The 24391-nt window shown below is 39.9% G+C and overlaps 1 protein-coding gene across 4 annotated transcripts in view; it reads left to right on the forward strand.

Annotated features, from left to right (window-relative positions):
- Positions 1 to 24391, forward strand: part of CELSR1 (cadherin EGF LAG seven-pass G-type receptor 1) — a 194362-nt gene that overhangs the window by 116200 nt on the left and 53771 nt on the right. For all 4 annotated transcript variants that reach the window (XM_042467337.1, XM_042467340.1, XM_042467341.1 and 1 more), the window contains exons 6-8: positions 17461 to 17618; positions 19138 to 19301; positions 20109 to 20234. In XM_042467337.1, coding sequence (XP_042323271.1) covers positions 17461 to 17618; positions 19138 to 19301; positions 20109 to 20234 — 448 coding nt within the window. The remainder of the gene's footprint in view (positions 1 to 17460; positions 17619 to 19137; positions 19302 to 20108; positions 20235 to 24391) is intronic.

Raw genomic sequence — 24391 nt, forward strand, 5'->3', positions numbered from 1 at the left:
TGGTGGGGGGGGTGTTTAACATAGAGTTGAAATTGCTCCCCACCCATTGAGCCATGGTCACACAACCATCTAGTTTTCTTGCTCTCAAAGCAGCCTTTAGTCCAAGTGCCGGCCTTTAGCTTATATTTTATAATCAGTTTCCGGTATTCAAGTAAAAATATGTACATTTTTAAATCTGTGTGCTCTCCTGCTTTAACAATAGGGAGAATGGAGATGGCTACTTTCCTGATGATATTTCATTAATTTTAAAAAAGAAAAGTGCATTTCAAAGCTAGCAAAGTGCATGTCAAAGCCAAATAATATATTTGCCTCGAGTATGTAACCCAAAACAAATGTAGTAGCATAGAAGCCTCTTTCAGTGTATTCATTGAGGGACGGGAGCGGAATCAGATGACAAAAACAAATAGGACAGGTAATGTGTTACCTTGTGTGCTCTGCAGAAACAGTTATGAAATCACCACACATTTGCATTGCAAACCCTGAGAATGTGAGAAATAGCTCTGTCTGAGTGTGAATCACTGATGAGAATGAACTGTCAGGACATGCTGTGACAGAGTTCAAAGATCCTTTATTTGCATCTCAGAATGTGTGTGATTTCATACATGTTTGAGAGCACACAAGGTAACACATTACACTGTCTTTTGTTTTTGTCATCTGATTCCGCCTCGTCCTCAATGAATACACTGAAAGAGGCTTTGATGCTACACAATTGTTTTTGGTTACATACTCCAGAGGGCAAAATATATTATTTTGCTTTGAAATGCACTTTTGCTGCTTTGAAATGCACTTTTCTTTTTAAATTAATGAAAATAGCATCAGTAAAGTATCCAGTCTCCATGTCTCCCTATTTTAAAGCAGGAGAGCACACAGATTTCAAATGTACATATTTTGTACTTGAATACCGGCAAACTGAGTATAAAATATGAGCTAGAAGCCGGCCTTGGGACTAGGCTGCTTTGAGAGCAAGAAAACTTAGATGGTTGTGTGACATGGCTCAGGGTGGGGGAGCAATTTCAACTCTAATTTTAAACACCCCCCCCCCCAATTGTATCTGATGGCTTTCAAATCTTTTGCAAAAATGTGTACCTCTCTCCAGGCTTACCCAATTAAGCCCCATGTTACCTGAAAGCCATCTTTCATTAGCTGGAAATTATGCAATCACTTTGCATTCAGGGCAAACCTTCACTGTTGTGCAGCCGATTTACCTTACAAGTACCCATTATAGTTTAATAGACTTTAACAAAGTCTCTGCTTGTGGTGCTGAAAATGTACTTCTTTCTTTTTTCCTTATACATTTCTCAGATGAAAGTGAATTGTGATTCAGTTTTCAAAGGCCACACATACTGTGGATTTAAAAGAGAAAGAAGTAAGTGGGACTAACAAAAGACTTAATTACTAAAAATTATCCCAGGATTTTTCAATTTCATTTTATAATTATTTCATTCCATAAGTGGTAGCCCCTGGGCAGTATCTAGAAAAGGCATTCAAGGCCAGCTTCCAATAATGTCTGTCAAGGTAATTCAGCTGCTACTTTTGGCCTCTACTAACCTCTTCTGTTGTCCAATTATTTTTTTTCCCCATGCATTTCATTTGTATCCCACCCTTCCTCTAAGAAATTTAAGGTAGAATATATGGCACTTCTCTCTCAGCCCTTTTATCCTTGCAGCAACCCTGTAACATAAGACAGATTGAGGAAACATGAAATCCCTGGTCAACCCAGTGATCGTAGACTTAGTAGAGATTTCCAGCTCGTGTCACTGGTACTAGGTTTGATAAGCTAGTTGATAACCACCACATACGTATCTGATGGTCTACTTTTCTGTTTTTGTTCTTCTAGCTCTGACAGTCTCACATAGGAGAGCAATGCAGAATCCCAAATGCACACACTTACTTTTTAAGACTATCTCTCCATCTAAAGCAAACATCTGCAGTGATATATTTATTTACTCTCATAAGGGCATGGAATGTACATGGATAGATTGTTATTCAAACCGCACATGAGTTGTCACATTTTCTCTCATTATCTCCATGAGGATTTTCAGGGAGGGTGGATGTAGAAGTCAGCAAGGCCGCAAAACAGGTCTGTTTGACCCAAAGTCATCACGCGTTATCTGTCAAGTGCCAAAGGAGCCTTGGGGGTCCACAGCAATTCCCTACCTATCATACTACTAGGGTCATTGATCAGAGGATTACTAACGAGCACAATCCAGAATTCTCCTGGTCTTAATACGAAGATCCTCATTAAGATCCTGGGAGAAACAATCCAGATCACTGTCTGCTGTACAATGTCTTGTCACAGAAGGAGCCAAAGGCTATCCCTTGTACTATCAGACTGTATGCCCATCTGCTAGTTGCCTGTTCTACTATCTCTCCAACAGCTGGGACTGATCTTGCCATTTTTGTACTTTTACAGTACATATTAATTTGAGGTGACTTCTGTCATGAGCTAAGAGGCGTTAGGTGCTTTCCAACATCAAATTGACAACTTTGCCTGGATCAGCATTTTGCACCTCACCATGAAGGTTCACACAACAACACAAATGTTGTGCTGCCATGCAGGTGGCATCACAAGCCCTCTCTGTGGGCACATGTGTGTCGCCCAGCACGAGTTTTTTACTGGAAAGCCACGAGAGGACACGGCACTTTGCAATAATAAGTGGATTTGGATTGTAGTTTGGGGACTTGGCCTCTAAAAGGTTCACCATCACTGCGAGGGGTCACAAACACGGACAAATTACTTACACTCAAAACTTTAATATGTGAACAAGCTCTGGTATGAAACAAAGGATTATCACATGCCAGAGTTTGGCTTTATTCAAAGAGAAAAGCATACCATAAGTATGCTCTGATAGTATTAATCTTAAATTGCAGCATTTTGCAAATGTGTGTTTTTAAAATCTGAGTGACATACCCACTACCTAAATTGCATTATCCTTTAATCTCCACATCTCATCTATGGTGTTTACAATGCCATCTGTATCTTTCACAAATAGTTAGTGGATATTTGATTGAATAAAATATCTGCTTTAAGGAGTCAAGCATGTTAATTGACATCCATCAAATTCTATTGCTTCTGTTTCCCACGCTGAGTAGTAACAGAAATGGTGGAAAGTTTTCTACTCTCCATTTAGAAAAACTTTCAGTAACACATGTATCTGTTTCCAGCTGCACTCCCTTTTCCACATGGGGCATTTCACCACATTTCAAATCCACCCCTGCACGGCCTCACAGAAGGTTACACAACCACTTTCATGTGACTGTAATAAAGAGTAAGGAGATGGAGAAGGAGATGCAGATACAGTTTGGCTGCGTGAAAGTATTCAATACATGTGACTGTACTGTCAATAGCAATTAGAATATACATGTGAATCAGGTGTCAGTTATATTAGAAATCTCATCATCATCATTATCAAAATTCTTATGGGCTGGTGCCAAGGTCCTATAAGTGGGATGTCCTTTCTAGTTGGAATAGCAGTGTAGATCCCAATGAAATAGGTCACTGATAACGCAAACCTCTTATGAGCCCACTAAAATAGCTGGATGTATTTGGATGTATATGAGATGTGCTTCCATATTCAGAACCGCCATTTATATGTACAGTTAGGACTTGTCTGAACAGGGTTAAAAACACCCCTCTTACCCCATGCCAGTGATGTGCTTGAACATATGGTGTATGGAAACTTCTGATGAAATACTGTTTCTTCCTATTAACCAAGCTTTGCCCCAGAGTTGGCAAAGTTGCAGGACTTCAGTGTTTCTCTGAAACCCTGGGCTATGTGTGAGGTTTTGTGGCATGTGAACAGGTGAACTGGGCTCAAATCAGGCTGGATTACTGTTCACACACCAGGTGCTGCCCACCTCCCCCTTCCCACATTGAAACAGCATAGGGAAAGAGGATGATGCATATTCCCAGAGCTGCAGCCACTGCTGCATAGCTGCAGGAGCTCAGCAGAAAAGACTGCTTGGTTCTGTCATACCAGGTGCAGCCCCGTACCTGCAGGCACCATTGTAACCCAATCTGGGTTAGGTCGGGAGCCTAATGCTTCTGCCTGGCCCTGGACCACGGCCATCGTAGACAGGCCATATTAGTTGATCTGATTAGAGCTTGCTCGGAGATATCTAAATTAAGTACATTAATGATAAACAATCTTTGCCCTAGCTAATCTCTGCTGGTCAGACTCCATGCTAAACACTATATTTTAATTTAAACAAAAGGAAGAGGGCATTAAATTTGTCAACAAAAATAAATAACCTAGCCATTGATTGTAGTCTAGCTGTATATAAATGCTCAGGAATTCTAATGGGATTCAGTGAAACACTCAAGCAGACCAGTTTCGTCAGAATGCTCTTCATAATCAGCTCTGTTCCTCTCCTTCTCTCTCCACTCTTTTGAGCACAAAGTTTACACCAGAAGGTATATAAGAACAATATTTTTGACAGTACAAATGATTACCCTTGAAAATGGACAAACAAATGTGACTGAACTGGCACAAGCCAGTTTAGCCTTCTGGGGAGATGGCATATTAAAAATAATTTTACTAATTTGCTACAGGCACACATATATGCTGAGCTCAGAGACTCAGACATAACACCGCTTGTGAAAAATGAAGTTATCCATTTTGGCTGCAATCCTGCACACAATAAGGCTACTATTTCCCAGTGACTTATTAGAGGTTAGGCAGTCAGCATCCAGGATTACAGCCCTTGGTCCAGTTCAGGTGAGACGAAAAAAGGCTCAGCCTGTTTGGGGAAACTTAAATGTAGAAAAAATATGAAATAGAACTTTAATTTCTTTCTCGTTGATGCAAAGGGAATAGGGAAGTGGACAGCCTGAATCCTATGGTAGTTCATGCTTCATACAACAGACTATCTGTGTTAGATCTGAAACTGGCCTTTCCTTTTACCAATTAAAGCAATGCTCTAAAAAAAATTTTTTGAACAAACAACGAAATAAATGCAAGCATATCTAAGAAAAAATATGTTTTTTAAAAATTGTCATCCAATTTTTCACATTTTTGTTTATGCCATGCCAATTTTCCCCCCAGTAGTTAATCAGTACTGACGATACACTTGCTGTTCCAAGTGGTCAAAGGTTACAGAAAACCTGTTTCTACTCATTTTTAAAAGCTAAATGAGTGTTTTCTTTCCACAGTTATGCAGTAAGAGGAAAAAAGAATATTTACCAGTAGTATTTGTGTGTAAAAGGTCTGTTCCAGCTTTTTTCCCCTTCTACTTCTTGCAACGATTAATAGAAAAAGGAACCAACTAGTTTTGAATATGCCGGAATATACTGGAAGCCAAGGGTTCCTTTTCAGTTCAAACATGTCAGTTCCATTAGGCAGATTGCCAGACTTAGAAAACTCTTTCATTAAGCTACTTGTTGCGCCTGTTAATGTATGAGGAAAAAGAACACCTTCAATTCTCAGGGATTACTTGGCTGGCTCAGTGGTAAAAAATCTCACTAAATGCTTTGCTATGGGCACATTCTTGACTGAACACAGCACATCAGAGTCAAATTTGGGTGAAATTAAATGAACTGGAAATAGTAAATAAAGGCGCAGGAACTTTAGGAAAAGGCGTACATTTTCAACCTAAGAGGAAGAAGGCACTGAATGTGAGACAAACTTGAAATGTGCGCTTGTAAGACACGGATTTAAAAAGCCAATTAGGCAACTGGAAACTGAGAGGCACTGAGGGAAAGCCAGTAATGTTAAACACAGTTTTGTTCAAGCTGCCTTACCTCACCTTTAAGTGGGGAGCAAAAAGAATATGTGAACTGAGCTGGACACGTATTTCAAACAGGACATATTTCTGCTAATCGCCAAAATTTAACAATAAAAAGGAGTATAAATCAGGATTTCTTGTGGGCTGGCAGGCCATACAGATATCCTTTAAATAATACAGACAAATAAATAATTTCTTCCTTTGATATGTCTTGTTTACTTCCCTCCCATCCATGCCCACCAGAACACTGAGTTCTATAGATGCTGGTTTGGGACTGGAAGAATGCACACACAATAACAGCACTTCCCACTAAATAAACCCCTAATCTTTCACAAATCTAAGAAAGCTCTCCTCCTTTCCTTTCCCAAGAAAACGACAGGCTTGATTTTCTAAGGCGGGATACAGACGGCAAAAAGGGGTGTATCTGACCTCATGAAGGTAGAGCCTTCAGACGGCCCTTACCTGAATGGCGCCATGAACACGCCCCCCGCACGCCCCAAGCGGGAAGAAGCGGCATTAAAAAGGTGCTGCTTTTCCCCGCTTCTTTCCATATACTGCGCAGCGCGCATCTCTGTCTGTAAGCTGCTGCACCGGTACGCCAGAATGCTACGCTGCTAATTTAAGTTGCCCATTTAAAAGCTCCGAGTCGCTGATCACAATAATGAGTCGGGGGTCCTGGAACATGCGCCGTTTTCACCGAGGCTCTAATTAGAGCTCAGTGCCATGCAGATGTGGAGCTGCAGCACAGCTGCACTCTATTTTAATGCTCGTAACCCTAACCCCTAACCCTAACCCTTAGAGCAACATGTACGCCTGCGCTGCTAGATCGGGGGAGTTTGGAATTTAAAGTGAACCCCACACATCCTGTGCCATTTTCATCTAACAATAAAAAAACGCTAAACTTTAAATATTTACATATGTACAAGGGAGGTGTGGGGGATGGCAGGGGGACAGCGGTGGCAGCGGCGACAGCTGTGGTTGTGCATTGGATTCAGCAAGAGCGCGGGGCCAAAGGAAGGGAGGCATCCATGATTGCTGGTGACAATGGCAACTTGCAAGCGGACAGGATCAACACCACGCTGATCACCAGCTGGCAGGAGACCACTATTGTTCTTGGGCAGGGCGAGGGAAAAAGTTTTAAAAGGGCTTGGCGCTTTAAATGTGCCCATAGGCTTTCTGCCGCCAAGACGTCTCCTCTGCCCGTTGTATCCGCCTCCTAATACTAGCAATGAAGCTAGCTCAAAGAAAGCACTGCAACTATATAATGGTAAATAACTTGTAATTTGCTTGTGCACAAATGCCTGGTGGTCATACAGTCTCACTACCGGCACTTTTATATTGTTCTCCAAGGAAAAAGTTTAAACTACTACACCACCCTACCCAGTTTATACTGAAGTGCAGTCTTGTGCTGGTTTCCTCACACAAATATGTCCTTTGTGTTCAGTGGGGTTTAGTACAAATAAGATGCACCAGAATGAGCCTCAGAAACGCAGACAAAACTACCCCATTAGAATCCATAAGGCTGTGGACACCCAATTTACATGACTGAGCATGTTTCTGGTTTACTTTCCTTTTACTGGGGACAACGTTCCAGATCTGAAATGTCAGAATAAGTGCACGCTTAGATGTCACGATGAGGAAAGGGAGACATCATTGTTCTATCCATGATCAGATTTCAGCTCTGGGTAAGGAAAGGGGAAAAGTTATTTCTCGTGGTGAAAACCAACTTAGTCATGTGATTGGATGCTGGGCCACATGCCCACTGAACTCCCTGCATTGCCAGGGCCAATTCTGTTCCTGCCTGCAGACATGTGTACCCCCCCCCACTCCCACTTGGTCATTGAATATTTGCAAGGGGGCTTCTTTTACATCCAGCCACGGTTTCCTGGCACACTGTTTGTGCAAGTAAAAAATTATAATCATAATAAAAGCATTATTTTCCAGTGTTTCTTTCTCTTCCTCCTCCACAGACAGATGTGAAATTCTTAAAGACCTTCTGAGTTACTGAGCTTACAAAGATTAAGTGTAGATAAGGGTGCACTTCAAGTCCTTTCATGAATTCCTCAGGTGCCAGCTAATGACTGCTAGCTTGAGCAGTGTGGCACATTAAACCCTTCTTCCATAAACAGATTATATAAATGCCCATCACTATTGGGGGGAAAAAAGCATTTTCAATAGAGTGATAGAAAACTATAAGATGTAAGAACATTCCAGATCTACACGGTCTACAGCGCTAGAACTGGATGGCTTTTTCAAATCAATGTGAAATTCACATATACCACTATTAATGTTCTTTGTTGCCAAGTTACCTAAAAGCTATCATAATTCAGAGAAAAAAACCTGGCAAATGCTCCCCTCTTTTGATGTATTTTCTAAAGATATGGCAATTGTGACAGGAATGGCATGATGGCGGTCCTCTGGACTTATTGGCCCATTGTCACCACCTCAATTTCCCGACTTCTCTTCCCATGCTTTTTTTCCCTATTGTTTTAAGTGAGGTTTCTGTAGGATTTATTCTCCCCCTTGCCTCTTTTCTTCACATTTGATAAACTTTGCACTTTTCCTCCGCGTCTGTACTTTTAGCCTAATTGTTCTTGTTTAGTCACCCTGCTTTTGTCCCATCTTCCATCCTCCACAGCACAGAGAAAAAATATAACTCCATTAGAACCCATCTCCTCTTTTACTGCCCCTTCCTGCTCATTTCCTTGTCTCTGCCATCCCAATCTTATCTTCTTCACTAACTAATTCTTCTTGGTTCCTCTTTCCCAAGCCCTTGCATCTTCTTTGAATCATCTTGCCTTTGGGTTCCCTTATCTTTTCTTCTGTTCCCTCCTGTTGCCTCAGATACGTGTTGTTGTGGTGCTCTACTAACTGCCTTTAACTTGACTTCAACCTATGGCAGCCCATGAATGAGAGACCTCCAAGTCACCATGTCTTCAACCTGTTCAGCTACTGCAAATTCCATGGCTGTAGCTTCTCTGAATCTATCCATCTGGGGTATTGTTTCCTCTCTCCTATTGCCTATTGACTAGTGATGCAAAACACAATTTTAACCTATGTGAATTTTAATGTGAGTCCTCAGCCTAACTCACAAAGCAACTACAGTATTGATCTAGAACCTGGGTGCTTTAATCCCAAACCATGCTACCCATTTACTTCTCTTTGCCTCACAAAAGCTAATTCTTGTTCCATTATGTATTTTGACCAATTACCACAGACTACAAGCACGATGACTAAACAGTACTTTGACGTATAACGAGAAGACATGACTTGCTAGAAAAGACAATATGCTTGGCAAGACTGAAGGTAGAAGGGAAAAAGGAAGACCATGCTTCAAACTGGAAGATTCAATCAAGGAGCTTCAGCATGAATCTGCAAGGATTGAGCGGACGTTGAAGATAGGGTGACTTGGAGGTCTCCATTCTGGGTCGCCAATAGGTGTAAGAAATCAACTTGACAGAGTAAAAAAACAACAGTGTAATGGATAAAAAGGAATTAGGAAAGAAAATAATTGCATCTATGCAATCTAGAATCTCTGGGTCAAAGGAAAGGAGGTGTCATTGTCAACACATCAGTCACTCCTCTGTGCCTAAAATAGCTTGCTCCCCTCACCTGTCAACATTGTTCCCATGCCTCCTGGTGATCGTGGCTGGGAAGATTTAGATTTATTTATTTTTTTTAAAAATCAAACACCATTGGCAGTGAGGGTCTAATGAAGACTTCCATTTGTTTTTAAATGTGCAGACAAAACATGACAGTAGATTACTACTTCCAACTGCTCTAGAAAATAACAAAGTGGATTGTTAATAACACCCGTTTCTTTAATGCACATGTTGCCATCACAAAGAAGTGCAATCTTACCATTAGCTTGGCCTGTTGGGATTTCACCAAATAAGCTCTAAAGGTGGTGGTATGCATTGTGCAAGCCGGATTTCATTTTGATGAGGGGATTTATAAAACCAGACTTGATATATGGGGGGGAAACTCTCGACAGTGCTTCCTTAACATGTTGTGGAGGGAGGTTTTCCAAAAGTGTCCCTATTTTATTCTCTTTTTCTCGTAGAGGATCAAATATCATAGGAACTCTCTTTATATTTCTGCCTATGTCCAAAGTTGTTCAGCTTAGTCTGCATCCACATATAATAATAATAAATTTGTATTTATATACGCCCTGTGGCGAACCAACCGGGCGTTACATATAACATACAGCATAAAAACAATAATTTCCTCCCCCCTTAAAAAGTTTAAACAACATTCTATTTAAAACCACCTAACTAGTTCCCATGCTTTTTCCCCCTATCAGTATTAGTGCAAGTCTGACACTGTTTTAACACCATGGCTCCATTCTATGGAATTCTGGGTATGTAGTTTTGTGAAATATTAGCCTTCTTTGTCTGAGAGGTCTGGTGCCCAATAACTACAAACCCCATGATTTCTAGGATAGAGCTATGACAGTAACACAGTGTCAACATTTTGTGGTTATGGCAGCAGCTTGACTCTTTCCTGATGTTTTTTGCAAGGGACGTATGTTGTGTTGTAAAGGGAGAACGGGACTTTTTGAATTGGTGTCCTGATTCTGTAATACCATTCACAGAGCAATTACTGGTGCTAATCAGCACTAGATTAAAGCATTCTTAGTTTCCATTCATTTTTACTCAGTATTGGTATTTTATTTATTTAATGCATCTCCAGCTGCTTTTCAAAAAGTGTCAATGGAATTATATCAACTGGGTATTACTGATTTTAGTTCCTGATTCCAGGTTTGCCCCAGACTCAATGGAAGTGATGCCCTGGGATTCTAGATCACAAATTGGGTCTTGCTTGCTTCTTCCATTTATATGTAATTCACTGGAGACAGAAGGATATTCAGGAGGCCATGAATACATTCTGTGTCTGATTTTGACTGCTAAGCAGGGTCGGGCTGTTTAGTAACTGGATGGAGACCACCAGAGAATACTAGGGATCTTGAGGTAGAGCTATGAAAGGATTCCACCTGGAACCTTGTATTGCTGAAGCCAGGCTAGATGGACTAATTGGTTTGACTAAATCCAAATTGTGTTCTTGTGTCTGCAGGTTTCACTAAGTTAGGTGCGAACTACCGTTGCTAGGCTGCATAGTTGCTGCTGTTGTCCACAACACACAACTGATGCACCAGCAACTGTTTCAAACTATGTGATATACTTAGGACAATATGGTCGCAGTGTTTTTTTTATGCTTTGATGTCACGTCGTGGTCTGTGCATAAAACTCCAATAATATTCATAGAGTCATCTGTAGAACCGAGGCAGAATTTCTCCAAAGAGTGGCAATATTCTTCTAATGCAGCAGACTTCATTCAAAATCTCATCTGGACCATTATATGGTTGACCAGCTCGCATATCATTAACACAGACAAAAAAAACTATGGGCCCCTCTATGGAGAGGGTAAATTAAACATGCAAGCCCCCCTGCAGAACCAGGGCATTGTGTACAAGAGCAATGAATTTGCTTTTTAGCTACATCACTTGACCTGCATCTGAGCTTTGTGTAACTGAAGAGCTCCATTCAAGCTGTTCCAGACAAGAAAAGCAGGGCTTTTCCCAAAAGTTTCAAAAAGCCCGCCCCCACAACCCTCCAAGTTTCCAAACTTTGCTTAAGCATTGTAACGTTTATGATTTGCAACATCCACATTTGAAGCCCTGGAAACATTTGGTTCATTTCTATTATAGAAAATATGAAGTGTGTGATGTTACTGGGCGACAGGTCACTTGACCAGTATGATGTCAGAGAGACAGACATTTAGATCACTTATATTCCTGGGCTCCTTCTGCCCCATATATTCTCCGACTGTCTCGGTCAGGCATCTGCCATCATAAAACCCCCATGTCCTGAGCATCAAGAATGAAGAATGAAAGAGATTTGTATGCAGAGGCAGAATTATTGGGATCATCTGAGTCTTATGTCCTTTCTCTGACATAGATGCACTGATCCTGTTGTATCTGTTTCAACACATGTGGCACATATTTTGAAACTCACATTTCCAGAAATCTTCAAAACCACAGCCATAGGCCTCTGCTTAAATAACTGTATATGCTTACAAATTAATTACATTCAGTTTATAGTGTTCATAAAGATCCACTCATGTATTGCATATGTGTTATTAGAGATACACTTTTCGTTTCACCAGATTGACAAAAGACACTATGTGGCAAATAGGAGCGGCAGAGACTGGAAAGAATAGCATGCTTAACCACATTTGACTTGTGATTATTGTCTGCCAGCTTACCTTTTGTTAATGGTTATACTTGTTCATTATTAAATAATATTACTCTTAGCAATATATACATAGGTCTTACTCTTTCAAAGATGCTTTGGCTGCACAAATGCTCGTACCATTAGAGTTGTAAAGCTGCACAACAGAGACCAGGTTGCACAGTATAGAATACTGTAGAAAGGACAATCTCACAAGCACACTATATGTGATATACTGTTAGACACTCATTTCAAATTACCAAGAATTGAATTTTTTCAAAGTGACTACCTTATGAAACTTAACAACATGTTATAATGTATAGTGACAGTTGATCTGCAATTCATAAAATCCACATGTATATTCAATTCACACTGAAAACAGATGTTATTTTCAGTCACCGTCTTGTTACAATAATCTTCTCCACTGTTACTGTTTATACAGATAATCCACTCAATCCTTTAATGATTAGTTCTGTACCCATCAGGATTTAATATTGATTCTATCTCTCTCTTGCATCTGAGTATAATAGCTATTAGTGACAACTGAACCACCAAATGGCAAAAATACTAAACAAAATTTTCTCAGCACCTCTATAGCCCTTTCAATGTTCATACTGATGAAGGGAGCAAGAATTTGGGTTTTTTTTTTATGTTCCTCTGTGTTTTTTCATGATCTCTATAAGTCTGTTATATAATATTTAATTAATTCCCTGGAAGCAATTGTGTATGCCCTTTCCACGAAGTTTACCTCACTGAGATCCAAAATATTCATGTTCGTAGCCCACTTTATAGTTTCCAATATCATGGAAGACTATGAGCAGGATTCAATGTACTTTGTCCAGAATGGTGATACTACTCTTTCATTCCTGCAGAACGTCCCCCACTGTGCTCTATAAATGCTCTGTAGGACTGCGGAAAGTATGGATCAGTATTTTGGCAGCAGCAGGGTTCTAGTGGGAGGCGAAAAGTTTTATTCTGCTTACACTGGACAAAGTATTATATCCTCTTGGATCTTAATCTAGGGGATGAGTTACAGATAAACAAACTTGCACAACCTGCATAATATACACAGGGTAATAGGGCAGTCCACTATGCTGAATGGCTTTTTAGAAACATGCCTTATGTTGTCTAAAACATAAACAGCTGTGGCTCTAAACACACATTCACTGAGAGAGTAAGCTCTCCAAACTCACTGCAGCTCATTTCTAACAAACAAATCTGTAATTTACAAATAGTTTGCAAAATCTTAATTATAGTTTTTGTGTGGGTTTTCAGACTATGTGGGCCATGTTTGGAAGAGAGTTTATTCCTGATGTTTCACCAGCATCTGAGACTGGCACCTCAGAGAATGCTGGCATGGGAGTGAGTTGGGTAAAACAACACACATACACACACACACACACACAGGTGTGACCTTTGTTAAGAGGAGTGATTTGCATTGTAATCCTCTGTTTTGGTCTGTTGTTGAATGGCAAGGCTCAGAGTGTCTATTTAATTAATGATCCCTTATGCTGAGAAACCCCCCTGATCCTGGGTGGTTTCATTTCATGGGTGGGTCTTGATTTTGTTTTTTTACAGGACTGGTAGCCAAATTTTGGCCCTTAATAGAACGGCACTTCGTGCCAGGCTTGGGCTGAAAGTAGAACTCAGTTGGGCTGGGCTGTCCACCACACGCCCAGCACTACTTCTGTCACACCTGGCGCCATGTTGGCATGCACCCATCAACATGGGGCATACCATGATGATGCATGGGCATCAGAGCAACCAACGGCACTCCACGCAAGGCGCTCCTTCCGAGTAAACTGCATTTGGCAAGTTCTTTTTGCTTCCCGAGAGAGGTGTGAATCGTTGCTGCAGCGTCTGGTCACCACGGCAATGATCCGAAGCAAAACGGTCAGGCCCCTTGTTTACTTTAAGCGTCGTGTCTTTTTCTGTGAAGTTGTCCAGCAGATCCCTAGTCACCCGAGTCCTAGTTCAGTGCTCAAACCACTACACCACACTGCTCTCCAGCTCCAACTACAAAGGGGTGTGAGTGGTTTTTAACGTTGTCGTATTTATTGACTGAAGCCTATTATGTATTAATAATTTGGATGTTATTTGATGGAATATTTTATATTCTGAATTGCTGTCATGGTTTTATATTTTATCATGCGAATGGCCTTTGGCTAAGCATTAATAAAGATTGATTGATTGATTGATTGACTTTAACTCATTGGCCAAACAAATGCTTTGCAAGCAAAGGCCTAGGTTTAACGTCACAAATTTGTTGGCCTTTTTGAACAATTATTATCAAGTGACATCCAATGCTTTTGGATTGAGAACTTGGGTAACATCTCTTTTTCAATAGATTATACAAAGCTGAAGAAACAACAATTGCTTAACTGGTCCTTTGAGTGGTCAACTGTACCACCCACACAAATGTGTGTTTTTGCACCTGCATAGTGACCCGTCAGAATGTTCTTAGAGCTAATAGCTTGCTGGGAAATCCTGTTCCCTTCTGTCTACTGCACATGTCCCCAGTCACTACTGTACTATCCCCCAGTTTCCAAATACACCGTGAAATTACAGGACCTGAAAGAGGAGAGTAGGGAGGGTTGTGTGAACACGAATGACTCAAAGAACCTCGTTACAGGTAAGCAACCTCTTCTTCTTCTTATGGTCTCAGTGCCTGACACAAATGGGTAACTGTGAAGCTAAACCCGAAGTTGGTGGGTCAGGTCCACTGAAAAACAGAAGACAAGAAAGCACATAATGCTCAAACTAGGCATCCATCTTGGTCTGCAGTCCAGTCTATAATGTTGTATAAAACGGTCACAGCTGTGATTAACTAGGTGATGGCTTTGCATAGCTCAGGCAGGGGGAACTCAGCAAAGCACACTGACAAATAAGCACTGCCCCTGCTGGAATGATCTTGTAGTCCACCAGATATAAACTGGAGCCATTTCATAACGAGTCTAACTGTATCATCCATTGGAGAATCATTGTGAAGACCACCTTTGTCCCCTTTTTGGCCAACATAACACAAACAAATGTCTGTTTAGCAACAAAACTGTGTATGCTAAATGTAAAAAGGCCTGTGCCTTCTCACATTCTAGGACCACACAAGGCATTTGAGGATCTGAAGGTGGTAGTGAAAAGAAAAATACAGAGGACAATGTCCTGACTGACAGTCTTTGTGGTTGCTATACGACCTAGGATCTCTGACATTGTGATTTTCTCATATGATTAAAGGTATGTGACTGGGCCTTAAAGTCAATAAATTTATTTGTTTTCATTACTGACCTGTGGCTGAAAGTTTAAGAAGTAGCATTTATTTTTTGCAAAACTGTGATAAAAGAATCACCTCTTGTTAAAAACTCATTTCTGACTGTAGGAAACTTTCAATCCATTTTTAGGCACCTTAAACGCCCAAACAATAACTATCACTACTATTGAATAACTCTGGACATAACAACTATTTTGAGATTACCATCTAAATGATTTAACAGTGGAGTTTACCTACGGACGTTTAGTGATTCTATTTTCCAGACGGATAACGGCAAGATAGCAAGAGAGATGGCGCACAGTGGACAGTCCATTATCATCTCCACGAGTTACCAGTACTGATCTGTGGTCACATAAACAGGTGGTTGATATCCATTATACAAAACCTGTTTCAAGAAGGAAAAATGAGATAATTCTATCTTTTCAGCTGCAGAGGGCAGCCAGGACTCAGGACATCGTTATGTTGCCAACATGAGAGGACTGCAGGAGGTTCACTATCTATTTTCTTTATGCTTTTGTTCCAAACAAAGGGCTCAATTAGCTGTCAAAGGTTCTAAGACATTACTACCAACTAAAAAACTACAGATATTCTTCTAGCCTTTCAATATATCCCACTGGAATTAAAAAGGCCACACCTTACATTTCTTTAAGGGGACTTACGTTGTTAAGATTTGTTCACATTATTCAAGTGTCAATATCATACATGTTTGGGGGATTAAAGTAGTTAGATTAAATAAATTAGATACCAAGAAACTGAGCAGTATTTATTTTCTTACTTGTGTGCATTAATTAGTACTGAAGAATTACATTGTTTCAGATTAATATTAGCTAGTACATATTCAGTTGAATAACTTTAGTTTTTTAGTAGCAGCATAATAAGGCAGGATTTTTACATACCACCTTTGTGAATAACCATTGCTGCTGCCACCAGAGGCACATCACTATTGAACGTATTTTAGTTTTACAGAAAACAAAGAGAATTATGCTCCTGAAGTTTCCAGGAAGCACTATTATCCTATTTTTTAAAAGGACACATTTTTATTTTAAACCAAAAAGACCTCTTTCTATGACTCAAAGTGTACTTCCAGTCCCCTTGCCTGTCAGATATTGGCACTACATGACACTGGAGGGAAAGAAAAGTGCAGCCTGTGGCAGGTTCTGGTGTGGGGACGAGACACCCAAGTTGCTCATTCCATTTTGCTGATCAAAACTTGGATGCATATGAGTTTCCTTGTTATTAACTGTTTGTTTTAAACATTATGATCCAAGTACAACATGATATATCCTGTATATGTTCATGCATAAGTCTAGAAATGTTAGTCAAAAAATTGACCCCCAAAAACCTGATTCAATTTATCCATGGGTTAAGTACTGTAAGCTGACTCCTATAAAAATAAAAAGGAACCCTCCCCTGGTGATAGACAAGAGTGTACTCTGTCGTGGAAGCACTAACTGCACTCTCCATCCATCCATTTTTTAGTACAAGCACAAACATGTATGCGTGCTAGAACTTGGTACATTCTTTGGCATTATTTCCCTTTGTTTCATCCTTTAGATCCTTTGTTACATGCCCCTAAATTTTACCCTTGACTTATCCATGGGTCATATCAAAATCCATAATTTTGGCCCTCAAACCTGCCTTCGACTTATACATGAGGTCAACTTATAGTCCAATGCAAATGGTATGCTTCTGTTTCTATTTTTTGCCAGAAACTCATTAGGCTTCCTTTTGAGTAAAGAAATCTGGGATTGAAGAGCCAGACATTTACATCATATTTCCTTCTTTTGACCCATCCCTTGTTGAAGCCAGCACTGGCTTTGCTAGTTCTATCTGTAGCATTCTGAGAACATTATCAGAGAATTCAGGATGCTACTCCCTCCAGTTCTGACTTTCGATTTGGGATGTTGCCAATCATCAGTTAAACAATAGTTTGAGTTTATTTAGAAAGTGTATTTTTCTTCTCCCAAATAGTCAGATCCAAGTGTTAGCTGTGACAGGGCTCTAAATTATAATAATTGAATATATGGTGATTTATAATTTAATTTTATTAAAAATCAGATTTTAAATTGTTCATACATGGCTTTTGACTTGAATCATTTTGGAAAATACAAGCCTATCTACATACACTGGTCAGTTTATTTCTTCTATAAATATTTTGGGAAATGTTTGATTAATTGATTGTTTCTTCACAAAATACAGCTAGATTTGCTAAGAGTTTTTGTTTTGTTTTGTTTTTGGAAGCCTAACATAGGAAGATTGGGTATACCTCATGGACCTTCAGGGGAGAAGGTGGCAGTGGTAACGGTGGATGACTGTGATACAGCAGTGGCTGTGCGTTTTGGAAGCTTCATTGGAAACTACTCATGTGCTGCTCAGGGAACACAGACTGGCTCAAAAAAGTAAGATCTATCCTTAAAATGGTTTTGAATTGCTTACATTAGGTTCAGTGATGAAACATGTATCCTTAGAAGCCCCTTCCTCTTCTTTTAGGTTAGTCGTTGGCCTTGTCTGCACTGCCCAGGATATTTTGAGGACAGCCTGGAGTATTTTGGCCCCACAGATATCCTGACCTGCCCCCATTCCTATGCCTCCACAGCTGTCTACACAAGTGTCCCACTGAGCCTCTCAGTGCATCCACTGCCAGCCATTTACTTCTGAGGTTATAATAAGGCACCCATTGATGGTCACATGGCTGGACACCTCTTTCTGACCTCAGAATAAGTTAACTGTGGCAGCAGTGAATGTGCCAGGTGGCTTAGTGGGACAGCCGTACAGACAGTCACCATGACTCAGGAATAGAGGGCTCCAGATCTTTCTGGCAGCCCTGTATTAAAGCTGTTATACCCCCGTTCTGGTGAAGAACATGGCAGACGTTGTCCGGGCTGCTCACACCAGAACCAGGGTTTGGGATATGTGTCCTCCAAACAGGACAACGCCAGAATAGGGGAGGGAAATGGGTCTTTTGGCCTGTGCAAACAAGGCCATTGTTAGATTTAAACTCAATTTCAGGTGTAATCGTAGTATTAGAAAAGGATTTGCTTTTATGCATCCAACTCTGAATTGTTGAACTCAGTGACGCTTTCTTTTGGGCATGCAAATTTGGGGCTGAAGAATGCTATAATCATTTAGATATATCATTCCGTAAAACTACACCTCCTTGTGGCCAGACGACTATTGTTGTTGCTTCTTACCTTAAAAAAGGCACCACAGGGTTTGAAAAAACAGAATTAAAAAGAAAATAACAAACAGCACCAACTCTTCAAGCTTAAAAGTACTGAACAGGTACATGAAAAAAAGGAAAATATAGGTAGTGAGATGATGACATTGAAGAACAATTACATTTAAAATACTTTCGTTAATTGAAAAAATATTGGAATATTTAAATAGCTTTCTTAGGTTAAAAGTACATTTAAAACTCATGTCTATAATTATAAACAAAATTAATTAAAATTACAGTATGCAGTGTCAGAAATGAGACCCAACATGGTGTAGTGGTTTGAGTGTTGGACTATAACTCTACAGACCAAAGTTTGAATCCCTCCTTAGCCATGGAAACCCACTGGGTGATCTTGGACAAGTCACAGCCTCTGAACAAAACTTACAAAGACAACCCCTTCACCTTTGGTTCGTCATAAATCAGAAACACAAGGCATGCAACAACAACATTAAGATATGATAAAGTTGGAAATGTTTTTATGATTCAGGGTCAAAATGTTCATTGGTAAATTTCTAAGAACAAGAGTATAATTGAAAGTGTATGAGGATATAAAAATACAGCTTGTAACATTATTATTTGGTTTGATATATTTTGATAATTCTGTGTTTAGTGGGAGATAAGGAACTTAACTTCTTTGTACCATTTTCACTTCATTTGGTCAGTCTTAGAGACAAGTGATGCCTGATTTCTGATCTCTTTAGGTCTTTGGATCTCACTGGCCCTTTGCTTCTTGGGGGAGTTCCAAACTTGCCTGAAGATTTTCCAGTGCATAACAGACAGTTTGTTGGCTGCATGAGGAACCTTTCTATCGATAGCAAGCCAATCGACATGGCCAGCTACATAGCCAACAATGGCACTCTGGCAGGTATAAACCCTTTGTTTCAGGGTGGGAAGCAGAGTAATCCATATTTTTGCTTCATTGATGACTATGCAAACTAAGGCATTTATTTCCACAGGAAAGTAGAAAACTGAAAGCGAGATTTGTGACACAAATGTTTTTTTCACTTATAAACTGAATGTGCTTTATGTTTTTCCCCCCATATTTGCTAACAGCATTGGTGCACGTGGAATATGATTCTCTCTTTATATATAGTTGGTGTGACTTCTTCCAAGAAAACATACTTCATGGGCTTCATTCATTTTTAGTGGGAGCCCTGCACAATCCCCTGACCAAAGCACACAGTTCCTTGGTTTCACACTTATAATACTGTAATTGTGTTTTGCTGACTGCACTATGTTTCTATGTGCCATTCAAGGCTCCTGCTTTGAAGAGAAATTTGCTATCCTTGATATCATATTCTGCAGCATTTACATTGCATATGTGCCTTAATGCCAAATTATAACAGTTCAAACAATCCCTTTAAGTGCATGCAAAGACTTGTGTGTGCACACACCAAAGAGCTTTTCATCACAGTTTCTTGTTTTTAAATGGCTCCTCTGAATTTCAAAGCTGGATTGTCTCTGTCTGCTACTGTTAAGAGTGTGTAAAAGGAGAAATCTCAATATCATGATAGAGTTGACTTCTCAACCCCTCTGCACTGGAATTGCATCGCATTGCTTTTTTCAGAAGTAGAGTTTTGGCCCTTCAGAAGACTAACTGTGAAATAACCCACAGCTTTTTCCTAGCATAGATAAGTGCATAAGGAGCAAACTGTTTCTTTTTGAATTCTAGGCTGCTTGGCTCAGAAAAATTACTGTACCACCAACTGGTGTCAGAATGGAGGCAGATGTGTGAACAAATGGAATACATATTCTTGTGAGTGTCCCCTGCAGTATGGTGGGAAAAACTGTGAGCAAGGTAAGCAATTGATCCCTTTCCCAGTCGGTTTGTAAAACATCCCATAATGTGGAAGACCAGGGTTTGATTCCCAACTTGGCCATGAAACCCATTGAGTGACCTTGGGCAAGACATACATTCAGCCTCACAGAAAGGCAATAGCAAACCTCCTCTGAACAGAACTTGCCATGAAACCCCCATGATAGGGTCGCCTTAGGGTCACCATAAATTCAAAAATGACTTGAAGGCACACAACAACAACAACAAATACTATAAGACTCAGGGATCTAATGCTGGCTTAGACTGCATCTATGCTGCAGAATTAATGCCGTTTGACACTGTTTTAACTGCCATGGCTCATTGCTATGGAATTCTGTAATTTGTAGTTTTGTGAGATATTTAGCTTTCTGTGTCAGAGAGTTCTGGTGCCACAACAAACTACAGATCCCAGGATTCCATAGGCTGGAGCAGTGGCAAGCAGTGTCATACTACACTAATTCTGCAGTATGGTATCAGCCTCACCTAGGAGCCCCTATATTTTTGATAGCACCTAGCACACTTTAATACATACATGGGTCCTTCAAGCTCCAATTCAACTGAAGGGAGAATTGAGGTCAGTTTTCACCCCATATCCCCCATTCCCCAGGGCTATCCAAGTTTTGGTTTAGTATTAACTTTATCACCTCTAGATTTGGTTAAGCTTTAATTTTTGACCAGTTCTTGTCTATTTTTAAAAGACTTGCAGGGCAAATACAGACACATTGTTCTCCTTTGGTACATTCTTCTGATAATTTGGGTGATTAAGGAGCTATTTTTGCTCTTTTTTTTTTAAAAAAAAAGATAATCTTCTGGGAAGTCAGGGGCTTTGGCAGTATCCTGGGTAGGCAAAATAAGGGTTGGAGGGCTGCATGATGCACATAGTCCACACTTTGGCCACTCTGCTGTAGTCTCTAGGTTACTGTGGGCATAAAATACATACTGTAAATTTTTCTGTTGCTTGTTGTTTTGTGCCTGCCAGTGCAAGATTTCTGACTTGTGGTGACCCTAAAGGAAATCTATAACAAGATTTTCTTGGCAAGATTTGTTCAGAAGAAGTTTGCCTTTGCCATCCTCTGAAGCTGAGAGTGTGTGACATGCCCAAGGCCACCTAGCAGATTTCCATGGCCAAGCAGGGATTCTTATCCTGCTCTCCAGAGTCATAATAGTCCAGCTCTCAAAACACTACACCATGCTCTTGGTAAAAGCCATTTTCATGTTTTCCAAAAGCCGAAACTTGCTTTAAAAAGTGCAAAAAGAGAACTGTTTTTAAAAGTGCTGTACATGGCTTAGGTCTAGACTATTTGAAAGGCTGTATCTCCTATATGAACCTGCCAGTGTTTTAAGATTATGAGCCAAAGGCTTTCTCTCAGTCCTGCCACCATCACAGGTTCTCTTGGTGTGGACACAAGAGAGATCCTTTTCAGTGGCTGCTCCCACCTTCTGGAACCCCCTCCCATGGGAGGCCAGGCTGGCCCTTACCTGCTTTCCTTTTTCTGGCAAGCAAAAACATTCTTATTTAAGCATCTTTTAATGCTTAAGCAGGCAAGATATTTAATACAGATTTATGTTTTATCTGCTTATAACTTTTGTATGATTTTAAATCAGTTTTATAGTGTTTTAATGTGGTGTTTTTAAATTGGTTTAAAACATTTTGTAAACTTTTTAAATTTGTTGTTATGGAAGCCGCTTTTGGTCCTGTCCTGCGAGAACGGTGACTAAATAAATAAATGAGAAACTGGCTAAAACACATGGCCAGAGTGCTATAACCATCCCAGGTGTTATACCTTTGAGAAGGTATGTGTAGTTCTTTAAGGAACTTGACATTCTGTTGTTCCTGCCACTTTGACTTCTGGTTGAACTTTGTCATTACTGCTCACAGTTCTCTCTTACCAACATTACTCACTTTCCTTTATGCATATTCTGCCACACAGATATGTTACGGGAAATAAGTAATAAGTGCTTTTAGGTAGCCTGAAAATAAAATGTCAGGAATAATAAAATGTGGTTGTTAGAATGATTTTTTGCCAAGAAAGGCAGTTATGCTATAGTGAAGTATAGAATTATGGGTCTGCCTCAATTGAATTTATGGGAATGGACTGCAAATGGGGACTAATAACCTGCTACTTAGCATGAGCAAAATGGGTTCTGACTCAAATCGTGATTAGATATTAACAAGCTGTTAAAAGGTATTTCTGAGCTCATTAGTCTTGCAAGGAAAAACCTCATGTTTAATTATTTTTGAAATAATGATAACAAAGTTCTAAATTATTTGTTCCTTAGCTCAAAATGAAAGTGAGGAAAAGAGTCAGTCCTCTAATGGTCATATATTATTTTCTTTATACTAGCATGAATTGACAGCAAGACTGTACATTGGCAATTCTGCATCCTACGCACTTCAACAGAACACAACACTCTTTAAAGCCAAAATTTATAACAAGAGTTTTCAATCTGTTTCATAGAACCCTGGGCTTCTTTAGAAGCTCAGCAGGAGTTGTTGAAGAAACAGTCACATTGATGGTGGACAAAATTATCTGAAAGACAGCTTTCCATGTCTGAGTCTTATCAGTTATAAGCATTTCTGCATGTTCCTTCATATTTTAAAATACATATGCTGTAGCACAAGAATAGAAAACATGCCAGCCATGAGCTCAGACACCATGAAGGCAACACGAAAAGCATCATTTTCATGCTAAAACAGGACACACAGGCAGAATGCATTTTGTTTAAGAAAAGAACTGCATTCTTGGAATCCTGCAGGAGGGTTGAGATTCACCTTTAAAACAAGGTGTGTGCTCCCTATGTGCCTTGCATTAGTATGAAATTGGGTGTTTTTAGCAATCAGAAGTAGGAGGGAATCATCATATAGCTTGAGGAGAGGCAGGAAAGAAATACAATTATTATTATTATTATTATTACCATCAATCTTTGTTGGCTAGAATATGCGTGTAGACTGTGGTGTAGTCAAAACTGGTCTCTGGTCTGCAGATCTGGCAGGAGCTGCCCATCCTTTCTCCACTCTGCACTTTCGCCACTCTGACTTAGAAAGTTATGGTAATAACTATTATGAATATTATATGTACTGGTAGCAAACTCATTTCTCTGAGTGCCAGTCCTTATGGAGTTAGAACATCACAATCACCACATTCACAAGAAAGAGGTACTTTGAAGGTTCAGGGAGAACTCCAATGCTCCAAACAAATTAGTCAAAAATAGTGCTAAATGGTGCTAAAATATGCTAATATGTCTAGTAAAGATTGAGGATACAGAGTGGGCACTGAAAGGTAACTGGGTGGGTTGTGGGGGCAAACACTCAGTTGTGAGAGAAGTGAAATAGAGTCTCCTAAAGAGCACACTACAACATTTTGTAAAAGATTCCATTCCATGAAGTTTTCAAACTGTATCCAGCCAGGTGGAAATCCAAATAAGTGTTTTAAAGAGCATTTAATGCAGATTTTGTACTTCTTAGAACATTTTAATGATGCATATATGCATATAATTATAGAGGAGGCTAAAGAATGCAGTTCTTTCAATTAATGTGTATGTTCCGTTAAGATTTCCTGCATTAAGAGGTTATGAATACAGAACAAGAAGTTGAAAGCTAATTTTGTCACAGTAAATTTAATCCAGAGTGTAATGGCATGATACTGTGTATGCATTACAACATGCTGCCATTGTTAACAACTCTACTAAAAAGGGATTATACTCATCCATTTTACTCTGATTTCAGGCCTTGTTATGGGAAGAAAATGGTTTGGTTTCCTTGGTCAACAATTCTTTATTGGGAACTGGACAGGGAAGGGCTAGACCACTTAGAAGCTTTCATTACCATTGACCATGGTGTCCTTCTGGGCCACCCTGCTATAATGGGACATGGGACATATCCACATAACAGAATTAAAGCAGTTTAATCACCACTTTAACTGTCATGACTTCATCCTTTGGAATCCTAGGATTTGTAGTTTGGAGAAGTATTCTGTATGGTCTGTCAAGAGAGCTCTGAGCAACAAATCCCAGGATTCTGTAGGATAGAGTAATGGTAGTTAGAGCAGTGTCAAACTGCTTTGATTCTGTGGTGTGGATACATCCTTTGAGGCACTGTTTTGCAGTGTCTCCATTCCTTCCTGGAAAGAAAGCCCAGA

The sequence above is a fragment of the Sceloporus undulatus genome, chromosome 5, assembly GCF_019175285.1.
Source record: "Sceloporus undulatus isolate JIND9_A2432 ecotype Alabama chromosome 5, SceUnd_v1.1, whole genome shotgun sequence".
NCBI lineage: Eukaryota > Metazoa > Chordata > Lepidosauria > Squamata > Phrynosomatidae > Sceloporus > Sceloporus undulatus.